At 34.9% G+C, this 21029-nt stretch overlaps 1 protein-coding gene across 1 annotated transcript in view; it reads right to left on the bottom strand.

Annotated features, from left to right (window-relative positions):
* LOC131164931 (putative hydrolase C777.06c) overlaps window positions 1–19902 on the bottom strand; it is a 39948-nt gene extending 20046 nt beyond the window's left edge. Inside the window, exons 1-4 of the mRNA XM_058122490.1 lie at window positions 19589–19902; window positions 17029–17156; window positions 16788–16900; window positions 15809–15850 (exon numbers count right to left, since the gene is read on the bottom strand). Coding sequence (XP_057978473.1) covers window positions 15809–15850; window positions 16788–16900; window positions 17029–17156; window positions 19589–19745 — 440 coding nt within the window. The 5' untranslated portion in view covers window positions 19746–19902. The remainder of the gene's footprint in view (window positions 1–15808; window positions 15851–16787; window positions 16901–17028; window positions 17157–19588) is intronic.
* Between the last annotated feature and the right edge of the window lie 1127 nt (window positions 19903–21029).

The following is a 21029-nucleotide window of genomic DNA, read 5'->3' on the forward strand; positions in this document are numbered from 1 at the left end:
CTAAGACATGAAAGCTAGAAAGTGGAGTTGCCATCTTATTTTTTTTAAAAGAAGGGAAAACAAATAAAAAACCTTAAAAATCTATGAAAACAGAGAATGGTTTTGAGAGTACAATTGTGCATGAAGAAGGTGGTTGAATAATCATTCTATGGGGAATTTGTCAACCAGCACCCCCATCTAAACCCATTGTCAAAGAGCCCAAAGATAGGGTTTGGAAAACCCTAGTCACTCTTTTTAGGAAAGGGTGGCCTCAGAAACCTTAAGTCTTGAAATTTAAAAGATGGAAAGATGAGAAGATGTGGTTTGCTTGAAATGAGTTTATAAAAGATCAGAGATCAATTTGAAAATTGATGTCAATAAAACCAAACCTAGAAAAGATGAGGTATTCAAAAGGAAATATGTGATTTGCATGTTTTGGAATCCAATGACATGAGTAAGGATTTGAACGATCATGTTTCAAAAGGGGAGTTTTTTGAAGAGAGACATATTTGGATAAGGAGATTTGATTTGCATGCAAATTAAAATCCATAAAAAAAAGAGAAGGTTTTAATTTAAGTTTTAAAGAAGGAAGTTTTTTTAAAATGACCTAGAGTATTATCATCAGCCGAAGGGGGAAAGAAAGTTTTGAAATCATTTATTACAAGAAGATTTTCTTTGAAATTCAAATTTTGAAGACATTAGGAGAATTCCATGTTTGCCCTTAATGACTTGCTCTTGTTGGTGAGAATACCTACTTCCTTCAAGCATCCTATCTTAAGGAAGAGTACTCTCACCATGCCTCAAGAGGGATTAGAAAAAGCACCATCCGATGGAATTCTCTCAATTGGCCCATCATCAACTGAGATGAAAACATAAAGAACCAACATGTTGGACACCTATATTTCTATGATAATGCACTCAAGGGATGCCCAAATCTCTAAACTAACCTAACAAAGCCAATAAAGAATGAAAAAAGAACACAAGTAAGCAATGTGATCAATCATGCATAAAATTTGGGCTAAATGGGGCTTAAATGAAATTTTTTCCTATTAATTCGAAGCCATTTTTTAAATTTTTTATTTTTTCCAATGATTTTCCTTTTTTGATATTTTTCTTTATATTTCTGCATTTTCTATACATTTATTTGGATTTTTGACAAATTTACCAAAATGAAGATAATACAATAAAATGAATGAAATACAAGAAAACCGTAAGCCACTGACAACAGCACAATAACAATAATCATTATTATTACTACTACTACTATTATTATAAAATAAATGCCCAAAATGAAAATAGAATTTTCTTGCTTTTTCCTTGATATTCTCTGAATATTAGTTTTTGTTTTTTTTTTTAATTTAAAATAAATTAAAGAGAAAAAAATAAAACAGAAAATACAAAAATAAAAAAAAATAAAAAACCAGTTTGCCAGGACTGGGCTGGCCCAGTTCAATTTCACTGAAAAAATACATGGGGGCACATGGCTCCCCCTTCTATAGCTCATCTTCCCCAACCTACGTGCTAGGGTCTAGAAACCCGAATTGCAGCAACCTGCAACTGCCACCCGCCACAAACTCCGGCCACGTCACTGCCCAAGCGCCATTTCACCTATGTCTGGCGACCTTGGCAGCCTTTTAGCAGCTGAAAAACCCTTGTGAACCCCTTTTGAACTCCCTTCACATAAACCTGGCAAAATGGATAAAAATCCGTTAATTCGACCCGCATCCAACCCGTTTTAACCAACTTATAATCAACCGCTTGCTAAATGAGCCAAATATGGCTTTCCATTTTCACATCCGTCTCCTTAGCGAGTCGGGTCAGGTTTATCTTATGGGTATCCGCCAACCCGCTTAATTATTATTATTTTTTTATAAGAACAACAATATTTTTATTCAAATAACTAAGCCATGAATACTACGTGCTTTACAGAGGATACAAGTAGGGGTATTTAAACACGATTACACGATATAGGTAATAATAAATAAGATATCATAAATCCCATGATTTGAGATACAATCTGCATTGTTGACATATAAGCTCCTTTTGAATCAATAGGCTCTAATTTGTTAGTATATATGATCCTCAGACAATTGACTTTGGATCTTTGACAATCCTTAGTGTTTATTGTGATGATTTGCCTCGGATCTTCATCATTTGAATCTGCAGCGGACAAATGTAATCGTCAACGGTTTGATGAACGATTAGTTTTTAATGCTTATAGTTTTACTTGCATGAATCAAAAGCTGTTAATTAGTATAAACAATTCAATGATTGATATAGTTACTAGAAAAGTTAAAACACAAACTAATCGCATGTTGTCGCATACAACTTAAATTATTATGACGCAAAATAAATTATTAATAAAATTATATTTGAGAATTCGGATTATCCGCCCATCCGCCATGAATTATCCGACCCGAAACCGCCTAATCCGCCACTTAAACGAGTCGAATATGGATTATGATTTCTTCACCAGATAATCCGCCCTATCCGCCACAGATTATCAGACCCGATCCGCTTTGCCAGATCTACCTTCACACATCCTCTTGTTGTAGCAGCATGCATGGTGGGTCTCTCTCTCTCTAACTCTCTCTAGCTCTCCCAAGATTGTACGTATACTACCATATCCCTATTTTTTTGTGTCTTAAACTCTCCCTAGCCTCTATTTATGAAGAATAGGGCTAGGGTTTGCCATTAGACCTCCTATTTCCAAAAATGCCCCTAGAAACAAGGGAGTTTCCTACCTTGTTCTACAGGGTGTTGGGAAACCAAATAAATCCTATTCTAAGCGAAGAATGCTTAGAATAGGTTAAGGATAACCAATTAAACTCACCAAATTGATCTTCAACCCCATAAATCATGGAATTAAAGGCCAAAATTGACATAAAAGAACTCTAGCTCTCTTACAAGCACAAGAGCATGGGTTATTCCAAATTTCTAAGAAAAAAACTAAATTAAAAGAAAATCTGGTCAAAATGGGCATCAAAAAGCTCTTTGGATGAGCTTCCACGAATGCTAGCACAAGATCACTTTGCTAGAACTCATCAACTTTTTTTCCCGATGCATGTAGAGTGGACCTTAAAGGCCTTAGGTAGCTTTTTTCCAAATTCACACTTGGTGTTGTCAAAGTAGACCTTGTGGAATACTTTAGGTCTAAGTTTAGCGAATAGGTGCATTCTTCCCCTTTTTTTTTTTTTTTGATAATAAAAGAAAGTGTGTTAGATTGAGAAAGAGAAGTTGCAATGAAACGGGACAAATATCTGCCCAAAAAATAAAATACAAAATACAAAAAAGAAATAAAAAAAGATAGAACAATAAAAATAAAGATAAAATAATAAAGCAAAAAGAGCAATTAACCAAGAAAAACCTGTTTCAATCCCTTTCCATCGTAATTCATCGAGCACTTAAGAATCTATGATTTGCTAGCCCCTTTGACCCTTCTTCGTTTTGTACTTACCCCAATGAAACGCACTTCCGTTCCTCTAGCTTCACACATTCTTAGAATCCCAATATCTCTTGCGCTTCTCAATCCTTCCTAGAAATCACCTCCATTGGTGTAGGTTAAATTCCATCATTGCACTGCAAGTTATTATCCATTTCATTGTTTTCAAAAATAGAAACCCCCTCTAATCCTTCCAACGCAGCTTGGATGAACATATGATAGGTCCTTGAGATCATCACAAGAACCAAAAACATAACCATATGGTTCTCGAATCCCATCCAACAACAGACCCCCATCACACTCAAACTCACTAAAGTTGTCACAATCATTATTAGAAAAATCTCCCCATTTCTTACCCACCTCTCCTTTGCAAACTCCTTTACTTCCTAAATCCTTCCTCTTATCTAATGCATCTTCTATGATACTCGACTCCCCAGAAAAATCTCTCCTTATACTCTTTAGACTTTGTTAAGATTTGATTAAAAATGAATGACCTAACTTGACGATAGGTCTCTCCCTCTATTTATAATACAAGTTTGAACACATTGTAATGACAATAATACCGTTACTAACTCTCACTTATTAAAATACTAACATACTCAATAATAATAATACTAAAATACATATATAACCTCTAACACTCCCCCTCAAGCTGGAGCATAAGTTTTATAAGCTCCTAGCTTGTTACAAATGAATCTAACATGAGCACCCCCCAAGGATTTAAACAACTCAGCAAGCTGCATGTCCGACTTTACATAAGCGGTTGTAATGAGCTTCTGCACAAGTTTCTTCCGAACAAAGTGGCAATCAACTTCACTGTGCTTCGTCCACTCATGAAAGACTGAGTTGAAGGCAATATGAAAAACAACTTGATTATCACACATCAACTTCATAAGCTGAGAATGCGGAAAACCCAATTCTTCCAACATGTTCTTCATCCAAACAAGTTCACAGGTAGTGTAAGCCATAGCTCTACATTCTGATTCAACACTTGACCTTGCCACCACAATTTGTTTCTTATCCAAGAAAACAAATTACCGCCAACCAAGATACAATACCTGGTGGCATGGTTTTAAATAACGGCCGTTATGTAGCGTAACGGCCGATACGTAACGTAAATCAAGGGCTCCGAAACCGATACGGGCCGATAATGCGGTTCGGAAAAAATTCACAGCCGTAACGGTCCGTAATGGCTGTTACCCCTATGTTACACTCCGTAACAGTCCGTTACGGACCGTTACATGCCGACAACTTACAGAATCTCCTTTCTGCTGTGCAGCATTCCTTTCCCCCTTTCCCAGTCCCAAGCACCCATCTACCATTCAATCTACCTAAATCTAATATTCAAAGAACAAAAAAACTTACTTGTAGTTTTGTTGGCCGAGCCGCCGAAGCTATAAGAAGGCTTCACGCCTTCACTCCTTCGAAGCCTGAGTTGATCTACTCATCTTCGCAGCCTTCGTTTCCTGAATCCTGAACCTAACAAAGTTCTTCAAAGCTTGAGAGTGGCCGAAGGCAGCTTCATCCGCCACCGCCAGTCGTTGCACTCGCCGTCACCAGCCAGCCCTCTACCAGTCGTCGGCGTCGTCGCACTCACCGCCACCAGCCAGCCCTCCACCAGTTGTCGCACGAAGCTTCGAGGCTTCGAGGCTCCTCCATCCTCCGAGTCGCCTCCCCTCTCTTGGTCTCACTCAGAGTCTCAGACTCTCTGGCCTCTGCTCATCTCGCGTATGAGATAAGCTTTATTTCAGTAACACTAACACCCACAACCACATCTTAAACATTTTATTATGTTTTTTTTTTAATTATAATTTATTGTAAGTAATGTTTGTTAAATTGAATTAAAAAAAAAGAGTAATTTAATAGAGTAAAAAGCTTTAAAATTTCAGATTCATTTAATATGCAAATTGGTTCCTAAACAATTTAAGCATGTCATATTCTGTTTTGATTAACATACTTTTATTCATTCTTTACGTATTCTTTCTTTCCTTTTGGTTTCATTGCATATAAAATATATATTATTTTAAAATAAATGACCATGACATGGCATTCGAAAAATATGGAGTGGACAATTTCTCATGTTCTATTTCTATGCTATTTTATATTTGTGAGTAAAACAACATTTTGCATAATTATTTCCCCTAACAGCATTTTTTTTTCTTGTAAATTATTATATTCATATACAATATCAATTTCATTTATATGGTATTGCATTAACATTTTTTGAAAGCTGACACCGTTAGTAATAGACTAATAGTATTATGGTTACAGACTTCCAAGATACAACATTAGTACAAAAAATACTCTTTTCTAGTCTTATGCCTTGCCCATAGATGCAGCTTTTGTTTTTTTTTTCTTTTCAAAGATCAGAAATCTCCCACATCTTAAACTTTTTATTATGTTTTTTTTTTAATTATAATTTGTTGTAAATTAAGTTTGTTAAATTGAATTAAAAAAAGAGTAATTTAATAGAGTAAAAAATTAGAAAACAGTAATAATTATGTAAAATAAAATTTTCTTAATTTATAAATATTTTAATTGTCTTATATTTTTTGAAAGGTAATTAGGAAAATTTAGTTTCATCACATATTTCCTATTTATAAATATTTTTTAAGTTTTAAAACATCATTTTGACCTTAAATTTAAAATTAGGCAAAATAAATCGTTACATGATCTATTTTTTGTTTTTAGTTATCAAATAAAGTAAAAATTGATAACTTAATAAAAAACATTTTAACCTAATAGTTAATATATTAATAATTCAGATTTTTGCTAATTACTAGTTTACTACTGGAATTTGTAGAAAAATTTTATTTTAATCCATAAACTGAGAAAATGCTTAAAAAATTAAATAGTCAATTTGTATTATATGGATCTCTATTAGTGATGTTGTGATGTATATAAAAGTAGAGCAAGTTTTTTCCACCTTTAAATTACAATGTTAATTTCTTATAGTTATAAATAAAATAAAATCAAGTTAAAAAAATAATGAAAATACCATTTAAAGATAAAGGAATATATTTTTTTGTAATAAAATATCTAATTTTTTATAATTTTGCTTATTTAAATATCAAAATAAATTAAACATTACTTATTATTTTTAATCAAATATCATATTTTATTTTTACGTAATAAGTATTTAAAATTAGAAGGACTATTTAGTACTTATTATTTAATATTTACTAAATTACTAATTATAATATTATTCCTGTCATTTTTAGAAAGGTTGTAACTTTGTATTTTCTCTATGTTTTGTGTAGAGATCATCAAATTAAATCTATCAATATGTCACGTGATAGAGGAAATGAGAACTTACCTAGTGAGGATATTGGATGGCATTTTGGTACTGCGGTGGACAGTAATAGACATGTTATTATGTGTAAGTTATGTGGGAAGATAATTAAAGGGGGCATTACACGCTTGAAACAACACTTGGCACATAAAAAAGGTCAAGTAGCTGGATGCTCAAATGTGACCACACAAGTCAGAGAACAAATGATGAAACATCTACAACAGTATCCTGAGAAGAAAAGAGATAAACAAAAAAGGCAAGAAGAAGCAGAAGCCCAAATTAGAGGAGATTTTAAGAATTTGAGCGATGAAGAAGACTTGGAAGAAGAAAGTATGAGATTTGCTCGACAAGAAAGCATACGATCACAGCAACAATGGGAAGAGAGACAAAGATTTCGAGCAAGAACATCTAGAGGGGGTAATATTTATGAAGAGGGAGGTGGCTCTGGCAGTGGTGCTACCAGTGGTTTCAATAGAGCAAGAGCTCGATCTTATTGTGGTCGAGAAGTTGGAGGTAGTGGACGATAATAGATCAATCCTGATGCCCCTGAAGCTAGACTAAAGGCAATGGATCCTATTTTAGAAAGAAGTAAGCGTGCGAAACAACCAAAAATCAACACAAAGTTACTGAAAGGTTTAAGAAGTAAATTAGGAAAAGCAGTTGGAAAATTCCTAATTTATAATCGGATTCCAGCGAATGTAGCTGACTCTCCATTTATGCAGCCTATGCTTGATATTGTTGCAGATGTTGGAAAGGGGGTGAAGGGTCCATCACCCTATGAGATATCTGAAATTTATTTGGAACAAGAATATCAAGAAATGAAAAATTATATAATTTCTTTTGCTGGAATTTGGAAGAAGAGAGGTGTAACCCTTATGTGTGATGGTTGGTCAAGACCAACTAGAAAATACATTATAAACTTTTTAGTTTATTGCTATAGAGGCACCGTGTTTCATAAATCAGTTGATGCCTCTGATGTACCAAGCAGAACAGCTGAATATTATTTTAGGTAATTTTCTAATTTTAATTGTATATGCAAATAGTATTATGAACATGCATATTTTTAATTAAATAGTAGTAATTATTGAATCTATAATTTCTTTTCAGATTAATGGACGAGGTGGTTGAAGAAATTGGAGAGGAAAATGTTGTCCAAGTAGTGATTGATAATGAAGCTGCAATGAAGGCAGGAGGAAAATTATTAATGCAGAAGAGGTCCAATCTCTATTGGACAGCATGTGCAACTCATTGCATAGACCTTATTCTTGAAGATATTGGTAAGAAAAGTAACGTGAAGAAGGTCTTAGAAGATGCAAGAACAATAACTTCGTTTATTTACAACCACACATGGACAGTGAATTTTATGAAGAAATTCACAAATAATAGAGAGTTACTTCGCCCTGCCATCACTCGATTTGCCACAAATTTCATTGCTTTGGAGACTATTGTCAGGCATAAACAAGCACTAAGGTAACTGTTTACATCTGATGCTTGGAAAAACTCAAGGTTTGGGATGGCAAAATCAGGTCCAGCATATGATTCAAAGAAAATTATCTTAGGCAAAGAGTTTTGGCAAAAGGCCTCTGATATAATTAAAGTGCAAAAACCCTTAGTAAAAGTTCTTAAATTGGTTGATGGTGATGAAAAACCAACCATGGGCTTCATATACGAGGCAATTGATAGGGCGAAGTTGGCCATTCAAAAAGATTGCCGGTTTTACAAAGACTATTGGAAAATTATTGACAACCAGTGGAGTTTTCAGTTGCACCAAGATTTGCACGCTGCTGGTAAGTGTAAATCAAATACAATTTCTTATTATTTTAACTTTTAAATTATGCATAGTTGCATTAGAAAACTATTGATTAATATGTTTCTAAATTTAATTGTAGGGTATTATTTAAACCCACAATTTCTTTATGGTGCCCCACCCTTTCTTGAAGTTGCTAGAGAAGTCATGGATGGAGTTAAAAAAGTAATAACCAAGTTGGTACCCGATATAGATACTCAAATTCGGGCTATTAATCAAGTAAGTATTGGTTCCATTAAATTGAATAATGAATTGTTCTAGTATTCTGTAATACTTTCAAAAATAATTATTAATACATCTAATTAATTAATTATATTTCACAATCATCCTTTTTTAGTTGTTGCTATATCGAGATAGGCAGGAGACTTTTGGAACCCCGTTGGCTCAAAGGGCAGTGAAACAAACAAATCCTGGTAAATATGGCTATATAACTAAATAATGGAAAATGACTCTATTTTCTCTCTTTATGTTCAAATTTGACTTTTGAAATATACACTATACTAACATAAAACTCTTTTTAATTATTCATGCAGCTGAATGGTGGATTCATTATGGCTTGTGTGCTCCTGAGCTCCAAAGAATAGCAATCAGAGTTCTTAGCCAGACCACATCAGCTTCGAACTGTAAGCGTAATTGGAGCACCTTTAGCCTCATCCATACGAAAACAAGAAATAGATTAAAGTACATGAGACTACAAAAACTTGTTTTTGTACATTACAACATGAGGTTAAAGTTAAGACGTACAATGAGAAGAAGCCAACGAAAAATTGAAGAGGGTTTCAATCTTATCAATTTGGACTACATTTTCGAAGAAGATGATCCTTTAAGTCAATGGTTAGAAGAGAGAGAGACACCACTACTTGACGGTCAGGACAATTCAAATTGGTTAAATGAAGAAGCTGGTGGTACTACAGAAGGAGGTGATCAACCACCAATAAATGCGCATGATGATTCAAGTTCAAGCCCTGAACGTACACAAAGTGATAACAATCTTGGTTTGAGCCCACCAAGTGATGATGATGGTAATAGTGGTGCTGGAACTGGGGTTGGGGGAGGTGGCAGTGGTGGTGGTGGAGGCGGCGGTGTAGAATATAATTATGGATATGACATAGGGACATCATTTGCAAGGAATCTACATCCTTCTGATCCTTATGGACTACATGACATACCTGAAAATTATGACTTGGGTATTCTTCTAGGGAACCAATCTTCACAACCCAGGAGAAGGAGTGCTCGTGGTGACCCTAGTGATTCTACTGAAGATTCATATGGTATGGTTCGTAGTTTTGGCGACTTTGGTTTAGATGGTTCATCATCACAATCATATGGATCTCATCCAGCATATCCACATTATGCATCTCGTGACTCACATTTTTATCCTAGTGGATCAGGAATCTCAGGATCTAGTGAGTCTTCTTCTACACACTACCCAGAGCCAGCCCCCGCCCCAACTTATGAACATTATTCAGGAGGATTTTCATCACCAGTACATTTTCAAGAGCAACAACGAAATGACACAAACTTGGGTTTATTCAACTATGTATTTCCACAAGGATGGGGAGATAATTTCCCATCCCAATCTCAAGATACAGATGCAAATTGTGAAGACCCTCCACGTCATTCTTTTTGGTGGTGACATGTATTATGTTATAAATTTGTAATATTGTATAAATGTATTTTCAACTATTTATTGATATTTGATATTAATCACTTTTTGAATTCATGTATGTGTAATGTGTATATTGAGTAATGAATCTATTGATTCATTTTTAGTAACTTTATGACTTTAATTAATTGATTCTTACATTTCTACATCTTTTTACTCATTAAAGTAATGTAAACTATAAAAAAATATGCTTTTTTTTTTGTAAACAGCGCACTAAAATTAATATAAAAATCATAATGCCTATTAAAAAGCATTTGTAGGTTGAATGAAAGTCTTTAAAATTCATTAAAAATCATGTATTAATGGATTTCATGCTTATTTTTCAATTTTGGCAGGGTTGTGCATGCGTGAAAAAAATTCACGACCGTTACGCCCGCTTCCCGTTACATAACACCTGCGTCTCCCGCGACCCGAGACACCCGTGACCGTTTCGCAACGTTACCCGCAACCGCGATTTCGAACCATGCCTGGTGGTGGATCTCCGATCAGAAGGCGATCCAACCTAATCTGCATCTATATATCCATGGATATAAGTGTGACCCTGATCACGATATAAAAGACCTCTCCTAGGTGCGCCTTTGAGATATCTCAAGATGTGAATTCCTACGTCCCAATGACTTGTCCTCAGACAATTTAGAAACTGACTCACAACACTTGTTGCAAAAGATATATCCAACCGAGTAACTGTGAGATAATTCAACTTTCCAACAAATCTTTGGTATTGTTCAGGATTAGGTAGCAAATCACCTATATCCAGCATTAACTTGCTGTTAGGATCCATGGGTGTATCTCAACCAGTTTAGATCCCAACAAGCCAGTTTCATTTAACAAATCAAGAACATACTTCCTTTATGAAACAACAGTTCCAATACGAGATCTCGATACTTCTATACCCAAGAAATATTTCAACGGTCCCAAATCTTTGGTCTGAAACTTAGTCTATAGAAAAAGTTTGAGACTCTGACTACCTTTATCATCATCACCAGTAATAATAATATCATCCACATAAACAACAAGAAGGATCCTACCCAATGAAGTATGAAGATAAAACACGAAATGATCCACAACACACCGTCGAAGACCAAACTCAAGTACTGTAGCACTGAAACAACAAAACCATGCTCTAGGAGACAATTTTAAAGCATATAAAGCCTTCCTGAGCTGACACACTAAGCCTGACTCCCCTCGAGCAACAAACCCAAGTGGTTGCTCCATATAAACCTCCTCCTCAAGGTCACCGTGCAAGAAGGCATTTTTTACATCTAATTGATGCAAAGGCTAGTGACAAGTAGTAGCCGAGGAGATGAATAGATGTGCTGAGGTAAGTTTGGCAACCGGAGAAGAAGTATCAAAATAATCTAGACCATACACCTGAGTGTATCCATTAGCAACAAGTCGAGCCTTTAGACAAGCCACAAAACCATCAGGGTTGACTTTGACAGTGTAAACCTATCGACAACCAACCACAGACGGGAGGAAGAGGTACCAAGTCCTAAGTACCATTGTCATGTAAAGCATTCATCTCGTCAACCAAATCATCTCTCCACCCTAAATGGGCTAAGGCTTCTGAGACAAATTTAGGAAGGGTAATAGATGACAGAGCATTGACAAAACAATATTAGGAGGGTGATAAGGAGTCATAAGGATGTGCGTTTACCTTTATGAATAGCAATAGGAGGATCAACATCATAGGCAGTATAATCATCAGACAAGGAAACCAAAGACGTGGTAATAGCAGCTAAAGGGGACTCTCTTCCTTGGAGCCGCCGTCGTGAATACACCTGCAAATTAGGATGATCAAGGCGATGAGAAGGACTTGAACTACATGGAGACTCAAATGGTTGGTTGGGCAAGGATAGCAACGTAGAATCTGGAAAATTAGGCAAAGGAAGAGACTCATAGCTCAAAAGCGCTCAGTGACTAGGTGTAATAAGGTGTAAACTCAAAGAAGGTAAGATCGGCAAAAACAAAGAAGTGATGCAGCACAAGACTATAACAACAATATCCATTTTAAGTATACAAGTAGCCCAAAAAGACACATTTTATAGCATGAGGATCCAACTTATCCACCCCAGGAGTTAGTTGATGAACAAAGGGCACACACCCAAATATACGAGGAGCAAGAGAAAATAAAGGTGAATTCGAAAAGAGAATGGAGTAGGGAATTTTACAACTAAGAACAAAGGATGGCATTTTGTTGATCAAATAACAAGCAGTAAGTACAACATCACTCCAAAACACTTTAGGTACATGCATTTGATAAAGTATAGTGTGAGTGATTTCAAGGAGATGTTTATTTTTCCGCTCTGCAACCCCATTTTGTTGAAGAGTGTGTGCACAAGATGATTGATGAATAATACTAAACTGAGTCATATAAGTAATGAATTGTGCACTGAAAAACCCTTTTTGGCATCATTATCCAAATTGAGTCTTTATTTCAAAACAAAAGGCACAAAATACATGAAATAACTCAAAACGATCTTTTATTAAATATAACCAAGTCATTCTTGAATAATCATCCACAAAGGTTACAAAGTACCGAAAATCCAACTTGGACACAACCCTACTAGGACCCCATACATCTACATGAACTAACATAAAATGCTTGCAACCCGTTATTGACCGAAGAAGTGTAAGAAACACGATGGTGCTTTCCTAACTAACAAGACTCACAATCAAGACTAGACATAGAACTCAAACTAAAAACAAGACATTTTAACTTTTCCAATGAAGGATGACGCAAGTGAAAGCGAATTTAGAAAGGTGCGGCACTCAAAGTGATAGAGTCCACCAGCTTCACGCCCTCTGCCAATGATCTTCCTCGTCTTCAAATCCTCAATAACCACAGAATCAGGGGAGAATGTCACTGAACAATTCATAGATTTAGTAATTTTGCTAATAGACATATAATTTAAAGGAAATTTGGGAATATATAAAATCGAAGGAAGAGAAATAGAAGAAGTGGGGTTTACAGTCCCAATTCCCTTGACTACAAGAGTTTCAAGGTAAATTTGCAAGATATTGAAGAGTGAAGAAAAAGCTAGGTGTACCTGTTATATTATCAATGGCAACAGAGTCTATGACACAAGGACTAGGACAAGAAGTATTGGATGACAGGCATAGTGTGTGCATACCAAATTGGGCAAGAGATGCAATGGGAAGAGAATCTTGTTGTGATGCTTGATACTGCTGGAACTTGGAATACTCTTCCTCTGATATAGAGATAGTATGTTGCCCCCCACTCGACCCCAAAGGTGAGGAGTCGGTGGTGGCTGCATTGGCTGCCCCAAAGGTGTGAAGTCAGTGGTGGCTACATTGGCAACATGTGAAGGTCTGCCGTGACTGCCTCAAACTCAGGTCTCAAGCCTGCTAAAACACGAAGAACTGTCATCTACACTCTCTGCTTCTGCATCTCACTAACTTCAGTAGTTATAGGCCGCACCACATTAAGCTCCTCATGAATATGCATCTCTCCAAAATAATCTACAATGTTCCTATTTCCTTGTTGTAACTGAAAGTACTCCTAGGATAAATCATACATACGTGTAATGTTACTAAAGTAAAGAAGTTTGACATAATCCCAAATCTCCTCACATGTATCTAGATGCATACACATACGTGCAATCTGTGGCTCCATCGAATTCCATAAAAGGGAAACAATCAAGGCATCTTCGTAAACCCACATGTCTTTTCTCTTCTCATAAGAAGACTCATATTGGAGCAAGTGGTCAGATTTCCCTAATCTTGCTAAATAAATCCGAACAACTTTAGACCATTGAACATAGTTCTTTCCATCCAACTTTTGGGTCGTTATTTGCGGCAGCGATGTAGGAAACAAATTTTTCAAATTCATAGATTCCATCCCAACACTCACAAATTAGAAATCACACCAAAAAAACAAGAAGAACAATCAAAACTAATTGGGACAATCACAAACTATATGAAGCACCAACCAAATGACGAACACGGTGAACAAATCACCGATGGATATAGCACCGACACAGCACTCAAAAACAGCAACCACACCAAAAACAAGAAGAACAATCCATAATTAGAACAATCACAAACCATGTGAAGCACTGACGCAACCACAGACAACGTGAATAACTCACCGATCGATATAGCCTTGCCACAGCCTCACAACTGAACATACAAAGCTGTCACAGCTCCAAAAAACTCACAAGGAAGCCTTCAAAAACCCTGACCAAAAATTAACAGAATACCGCAAGTGCATGGTTGAAAAAGGTTGATTTTTTTAGCAAAAAGCTGCCCTAACAGCTTGATAATATAGTCTAACAAAGGAATCGGAGCATGGCAGAAGAAAATAGAGAAAAAAAAATCCAGAACTGCTCTTACGCGCCGGTGCGTGGGGTCGGCCCAGCCAGCATTTGGCTGGCGCATGGGGGGCCCTCCAGTGATGGGGTTTTGTGAGGTAGGTCATTGGGGGGAGGTCTGATTATGGGTATATGGTTGATTTTATGATTTAGTATGGGATGGACGTGGATTAGGGAAAAGCAGCTACGGGAATGGTGTTTTCTTGCAAAGTGCCACAAAATTTCTTTTGCTTTCCAAATACCAATTTAGTCCAAAACAACAATAATTAAAGTCAAAAGGGTCAGGGTCACTAAAAGAATAATAGAAATCCTATGTTTCAGCATATCATTTTTGGACAAGAAGTAAAGTGTCAACATCTGCCACTTGCTTCCATGACTTAGAAGTGGTGGTCTACCATCAGTTGCCAAAAAAGCTTTAGAAGTAACTGTAATTTTTTAAATCTTAATTTTTATGAAAGGAAAGATTCCAATGGTATTATCCAAAATCAAATTTTCATTTTTCTACAAAAATGGAAAGTGGGAACTCTAGAAACCTTCTTTTCATGGCCTCTCGCAGGTATAGGTCATAATCACACGAGGCACACATAACTGTCACTAGCTCTATTCATACAAGAATCACCATTATTGAAATAACCTTACATAAGTTGGTAACCCATTAAATTCATAATTATACCATGAAATTCAACGAGCAACAAGCTATAACTTGTTGCATTATTATCCAGAACAATTCATTTCAATTTTAGATTCTAACAAACATCTAATATGTATGTATGTATGTATGAAGTTATGAACACCTCAATATGCTAATCATAAGAATAATCAAGTTTATTGTGCTTAAGCTAGCACATTTAAACCACACAACTTACTAAAGTAGGGCAGGCATCATCCTAAAAATAAAATTCAATGTTAAAGCCACACTTAAAACACTATAGCACCCTTACTCTAAATAAGATTTGGAAACGAAATTATGAAAGACAAGAAATTCATTTTAGGACATGCATTCCATAGAGATCCAAATAACCTATAGGTATGAGAAACAACTAACCTGTTTTTGATACAAATTATGGGCCACTTAGCTTGTATACTTAAATATTATGGACTAATCAAAAGTTTCTACTACAAGCTTTCTGGGCAGCAGAATTTAAACATGCAAACGATGTTTTGATTTTCTCCTCGTTATAGTCACACAACTAAAGTTAATCAGCTCTTTAGCTTAAGCATGATAAAACATTTTATGTCTTGAAGCCTGGATATAATAGCTTAAAGCAAGTAAATCAAACAAACTAACCCAAATTTAGGAAACCAGCGAAGAGCACTGTGGTAGAAAAACCTGCACCACAGAAATTGAAGATGAAAGTTTTACCTATTAGACAGTCAGCAGTTATTGGTTGGAAAACTAACAGAATTATTTGTTGGAAAGCAATTTATTTTTCCTATTAGAATTACGCACAAGGAAAAGGCATATATTGTCACATACGCCAGATACTTTTCCACTGCATGATTTTTGGATGAGATGTCTATGCATCAATTAGGATTTGTTCTAATACACACAGGCACATACGTGCGTGTAAGTTTGTACACAAACGTATGTGTGTGTGTGTAAATATATTTAAGCTGATTAGATCATCAAAGTCATCCTTATGCTCAGATTACAAACCTAGTTTGGTAGCAATCATTGTCAGATGATTCCTCGCTAGTTTGCCATCGAGTTTATTTTTATCTGATTTGCATGCAAAACTTTAGACCATTGGTTCATGATCATTTGACCATTGAACTGAACATTAGTCACCAGGGGGCCTAAAAATATATCACTAAAATCTCAGCAAGCCCATATCAGAGAACTCAAATGTTAGTCTTCCTGATAATTAAGTCTGCTGTTCTTCATCCTCAAAGCACCATCTTGATGACAAGAATTAACAACAGTGCAGCAATAGGAGCAATATTTTATGTATGACAAAAATGGTTCAATCTGCAAATAAGAGACCTAACTGGGGTTTGACCACTTAAGAAATCTGTAAATCAATTCAAGCAATCTTCAACCCGTTTAATTTTGTATTTTTCAAAATTTTCTGATTTTGATTCCTTGACTCCATTTACAGCATCCGTGAGCAAAACAAGGTCAAAAGCCCACACAGCTAGACTTGTATCTTCAAGAAATTTTCCAAAATATATAGAAGATGAGTACCTTAGTTAGAGAAAAAGTGAAAAGTGAGGGTAGCATTTATCATATGAAAACATAAATGAGGGTGCTTATAGATTCCACTCACTTGCCAGCATCTATAAGAATGTTACATCTTTCAGAGGAACTAAAATAACGAACAAGGATACTTGTGTTAAGCCTCCTATTCTTATTGTTTGGTTCTGCAGCTTTTAAGCAGACCTATAAAAGAGAAACATTTTTATTTCTATAAACAAATGATTCTACTTCTATAAGGAACTTTAAACTGTCACATCTATCTTTACTGATATAATATAGTTGGATAAGCATTGAGAGGTCTTTGGCCTTACCGAACACGTCTTTAAGGGACTGGTTAGGCAGCTTACACGTGGAATCCCTTCACTAGTTCCCGTCCCCAAAAATATGATTTCAGATTGCTCTGTAGGTAACTCTGACCCAGAGTGCACACTTGCAGAATCTGTAAAGTAATGATACCACACATCTCACGCAAATAGCTACAAACAGCTGAACCTTGTGTTAATAAATTCTGTTAGTAAAATGACCAACATTTTTTAAGAACAGCTGCATTTACTGAACATTTTTCGTGGTTACAGAGAATAAATCAAAAGCATCAGATCCTTGCCATGATCAAACATAATATAACTACAAAGTAAACCCCCAAAAAAAAATCAAGCTGGTGGTCTATGATGCATGAAATTTTGTTGTGCATAAAATAAAAAAAGTTAAAATAAAAATTCAAAAGAAAAAAAATTTTTTTTTTAAAGGGTCATCCAAATTAGAGAGGAAAAAATATGGTTATTTGATTACTCAGAATAACATCTAGTAGTAATCCACTGATTGCAAAGGGTAATTGAAAAAGAGGAAAGGGGTTTGGGGATTGAACCTCACATTTCACTTGGATTTGAAAGTACCATGTGCTGGACAAAATTGTAAAACTTTAAGGGGGCATTTATTTGTGCTTAATAGCCTCTAAATAGAGACTAGGCTCTTAATGGCCTAATATCAAATGAACAAGTGCTGTTTGTTTAACCTGTGTTAAAAGTGCTATGACTGAACAAGCATTTGGCCCCTCACTGATTCTGTCAGCACCAAACCTTTACCCCTTTTTGACATATCTGCCCAAAAAAAGCACAAATTACAGCTCACTCTTCTCCTATCTTTCATCTCCATGCAAGACAGCCCTACGCGCAGCCTCCTCTCGACACAACAGCTTTGAGAAGCTCAATCAGGAGGTCTTGTGGCTTGCACAAAGGCCATCACGAAGTTCGCAAGTTCTCGATCCATCAATGATTGTATATGAAGATGTTTACAAGACTTTACAGGAATGAGGGATTGCAGTACGGCACATGCTCTTAAAATGTGGAACATTAGGGGTATACTTCTATAGATATATTGGCGAAAATTGTGTAATGGCAATCCTGTATTCTGTAGAGTATATTGAAATGTTTCTAAATCTAGAAGAGATTTTCTTCTGTGAAATTGATTCATTATAATTGGAAATAGAATGACAATTGTGATAGTTCCACACTTTAACTAATAAAAATATATATATTATTGGAAAATATTGAATTAAAACTTTGGATCGTTAGACTTGGCGTTCCAGAATGAAAATTTACCACACTTTGGAATGTTTGTACAGACTCGTGGTTCGCAAGGGTGTTAGCATTTTCTGGTAACTATGATCTAAGCATAATATTTCATCAATAAATCACTGCTTTGAGGGCTTCCTCCTCTTTTTGATTTTTTCTCTTTGGTTATCTGGATGTGAATTTGCATAAGTTGGAGCTGCATATTTGCTTTGGATGTCAGATACATCTTTTTACTCTCTAAAAATGTGACTACTTGCATTTCTTTGTGGATCTGCATATCTTTTCTTCTTTTTTGAATTCTCCTCTCTTCTTGTGTTTCTTGGGACAAGTAATGATGGGTGTGAAAGGGGGTTTTGAGTTTGCTGAGCATATTAAACAATATTTTTTAAAACATTTGTATTAAATAAATTTGCTTTGAAATACTATTTTTATGTTTTTATATTGAGATACATAATGTTTGCCATATAAAAAACTAGTTTCAAGAGGGTTAAAACAGGAAATACGCACACACGCACGCACACACACACATATTTATATAAATTACCTATCAAACAACTGAAATAATTCAGTATTCAGATTCAAAGATTAGTTCTGCCCAGAACATGTTTCACAGTTTAGAAGTGCATTCAGGATTCAGCACTCATGCCTAATTTTATCAAATGCCCCCTTAGTTTCATGTAGCTCAACATTTCAAAAGTTCAGCATTATTTTAAAGTTCTCCAGAAGTAAATAAACGAACAGCTTAAATACATGAAAGGTTCTAGATTTTCTTTCATCAAATTTCACTACCCAACGGAGCATAGGGGTAGTCAGTGTTAAGAAATTATTTATATTAATGTCAATGATTCTGTTCCACAACTTATTGGCGCAGTCTAACACAAACAACGTTAATTATTACATAAGAATAGAATGGAATGGAGTGGAATCAATCGAATTTACCACTTGATTTTTGCATATTCTCCGTACCATTGTTCCATTCCCAATCCTTTCCATTCCACAAACACAAATACAGTGATCAAAAGTCAACAAGAAGAAATTTGACCGTTCAATAAAAATTATAAACGATTCCAGCGACTGTCCAGCACAAAAATTCCTACGCCTTTAATATGAGATTTTTAACAAATTAAAGTCGACGGCATTTTTTCCTACTCGGGTGAGATTGACTGAGGCATGAACATCTATCCAACCCAGAAAGCAAGAGCACCCATCTAGTAGACACTGTGCGAAGGATGATTGAGCGAAAAGAATTAAAAAGAAATGCAAGCCATAAAAGAGAGGATGTGCGAGTGACAGAACTTACTGGATTGGATGCAAACTGGGGAAATACTTTTGAATGGAGAAAACCCATATCTGGAAACTGAGAATGCCGAGCTGCAGCGAGAGATCGAACGTCTGTGCCAGGCAGAAAATAACAGAGAAGAAGGAGCAGGACGAACCACGCCCAGAAGCAGAACCATTGGACCCTCCTCCTCCTATGGAAGGTGTGGGAAACGTTCAGAGCAGAATGGCGTCTTCCAGTTCGACTGTTCGTCGCCCTCTCCTCTCTCTGTCTCTCCCCCTCTTAGGCGTGGACAAAGATTTCCGGTGCTAAGTTGAGGGTACAAATTACAAAATACAAATATACTTGTTGAACAAATAAATAAATAAAATGAAAATAGTGCATTTATTATATTTATTGAATAAATAAATAAGCTAAAAAAATGCATTCATTTCTCCCATTAGAAATGGATAATTTTATTAAAAAAAATAAACATTTTGACCGTTAGACAATAGTGAAAAATTAAATTATATTCTTATTAAAATAACAAATTTACCCTTCTGCTCAATTTTGGTAAGATAAATTAAGAAAATAATATTATTTCACTTAGAAAAATGAATCATTTAATTATAGTATATTTTAAAAATTAAACTTATAAATGAATTGAACATCTAATAATTAAGTTGGGGCAATTATTTAATATAAACATGACAACATATTAAATTATTATTTAAAAAACTAAAAATTAAAATTAATTAATAAATAATAATTTAGAAAAAAATATTTAAATAATTATATTGTTGACTTGTGTCTCACTTTTTAAGTCTTATTAAATATCATATTTATAACATAGCAATTAGAATAAGACTAAGAAAAGTCTGTGAATTGTCTCAAACAATGGTGAACCGGTTAATATAAATTTAAGGTTTTTTTATTTATTTAGCATTCATATTTTACAAACAAAAAAACTAACATACAATTTTATAATTTAATTCATAGAGAATAAATTTTAAAATTTTAGTTTATCTTTTTTAACACTATATTTAATAAGTTACTTGAATTTAAAAATATTGAATTATGTTTTATTTATTTTATGATGTGTTTAACGGTTAAATATTTATGAAAATCATATCTGACAAATATTTTGTAGGATTATAATTATTAGGTATTTTTATGACTTATTAGTCTCACATTTTTTTTGAAAATTTTGGAATAATAATAGAATTTTTTTTGTTATACTGGTGTCAATTGGTTGATCCAAAATGATTTGACTAAATAGACCGATTAATTAGAAAATCAATCAAGTCTTTGAATCACTTACTTAGTCTTGACAATATTATATTGACCATTTTTTTAATTTAATTTATTAAATAGGTATCATTTTAAAGTATCATTTTATTATGACTAATTTTTTTTTCACATATACTTAATGGTTGACTAGCGGTCAACTAATGAAAGGTATATTTTGTCGACAAAATTAAAT

Source organism: Malania oleifera, chromosome 9 (assembly GCF_029873635.1).
Source record: "Malania oleifera isolate guangnan ecotype guangnan chromosome 9, ASM2987363v1, whole genome shotgun sequence".
Lineage (NCBI taxonomy): Eukaryota > Viridiplantae > Streptophyta > Magnoliopsida > Santalales > Ximeniaceae > Malania > Malania oleifera.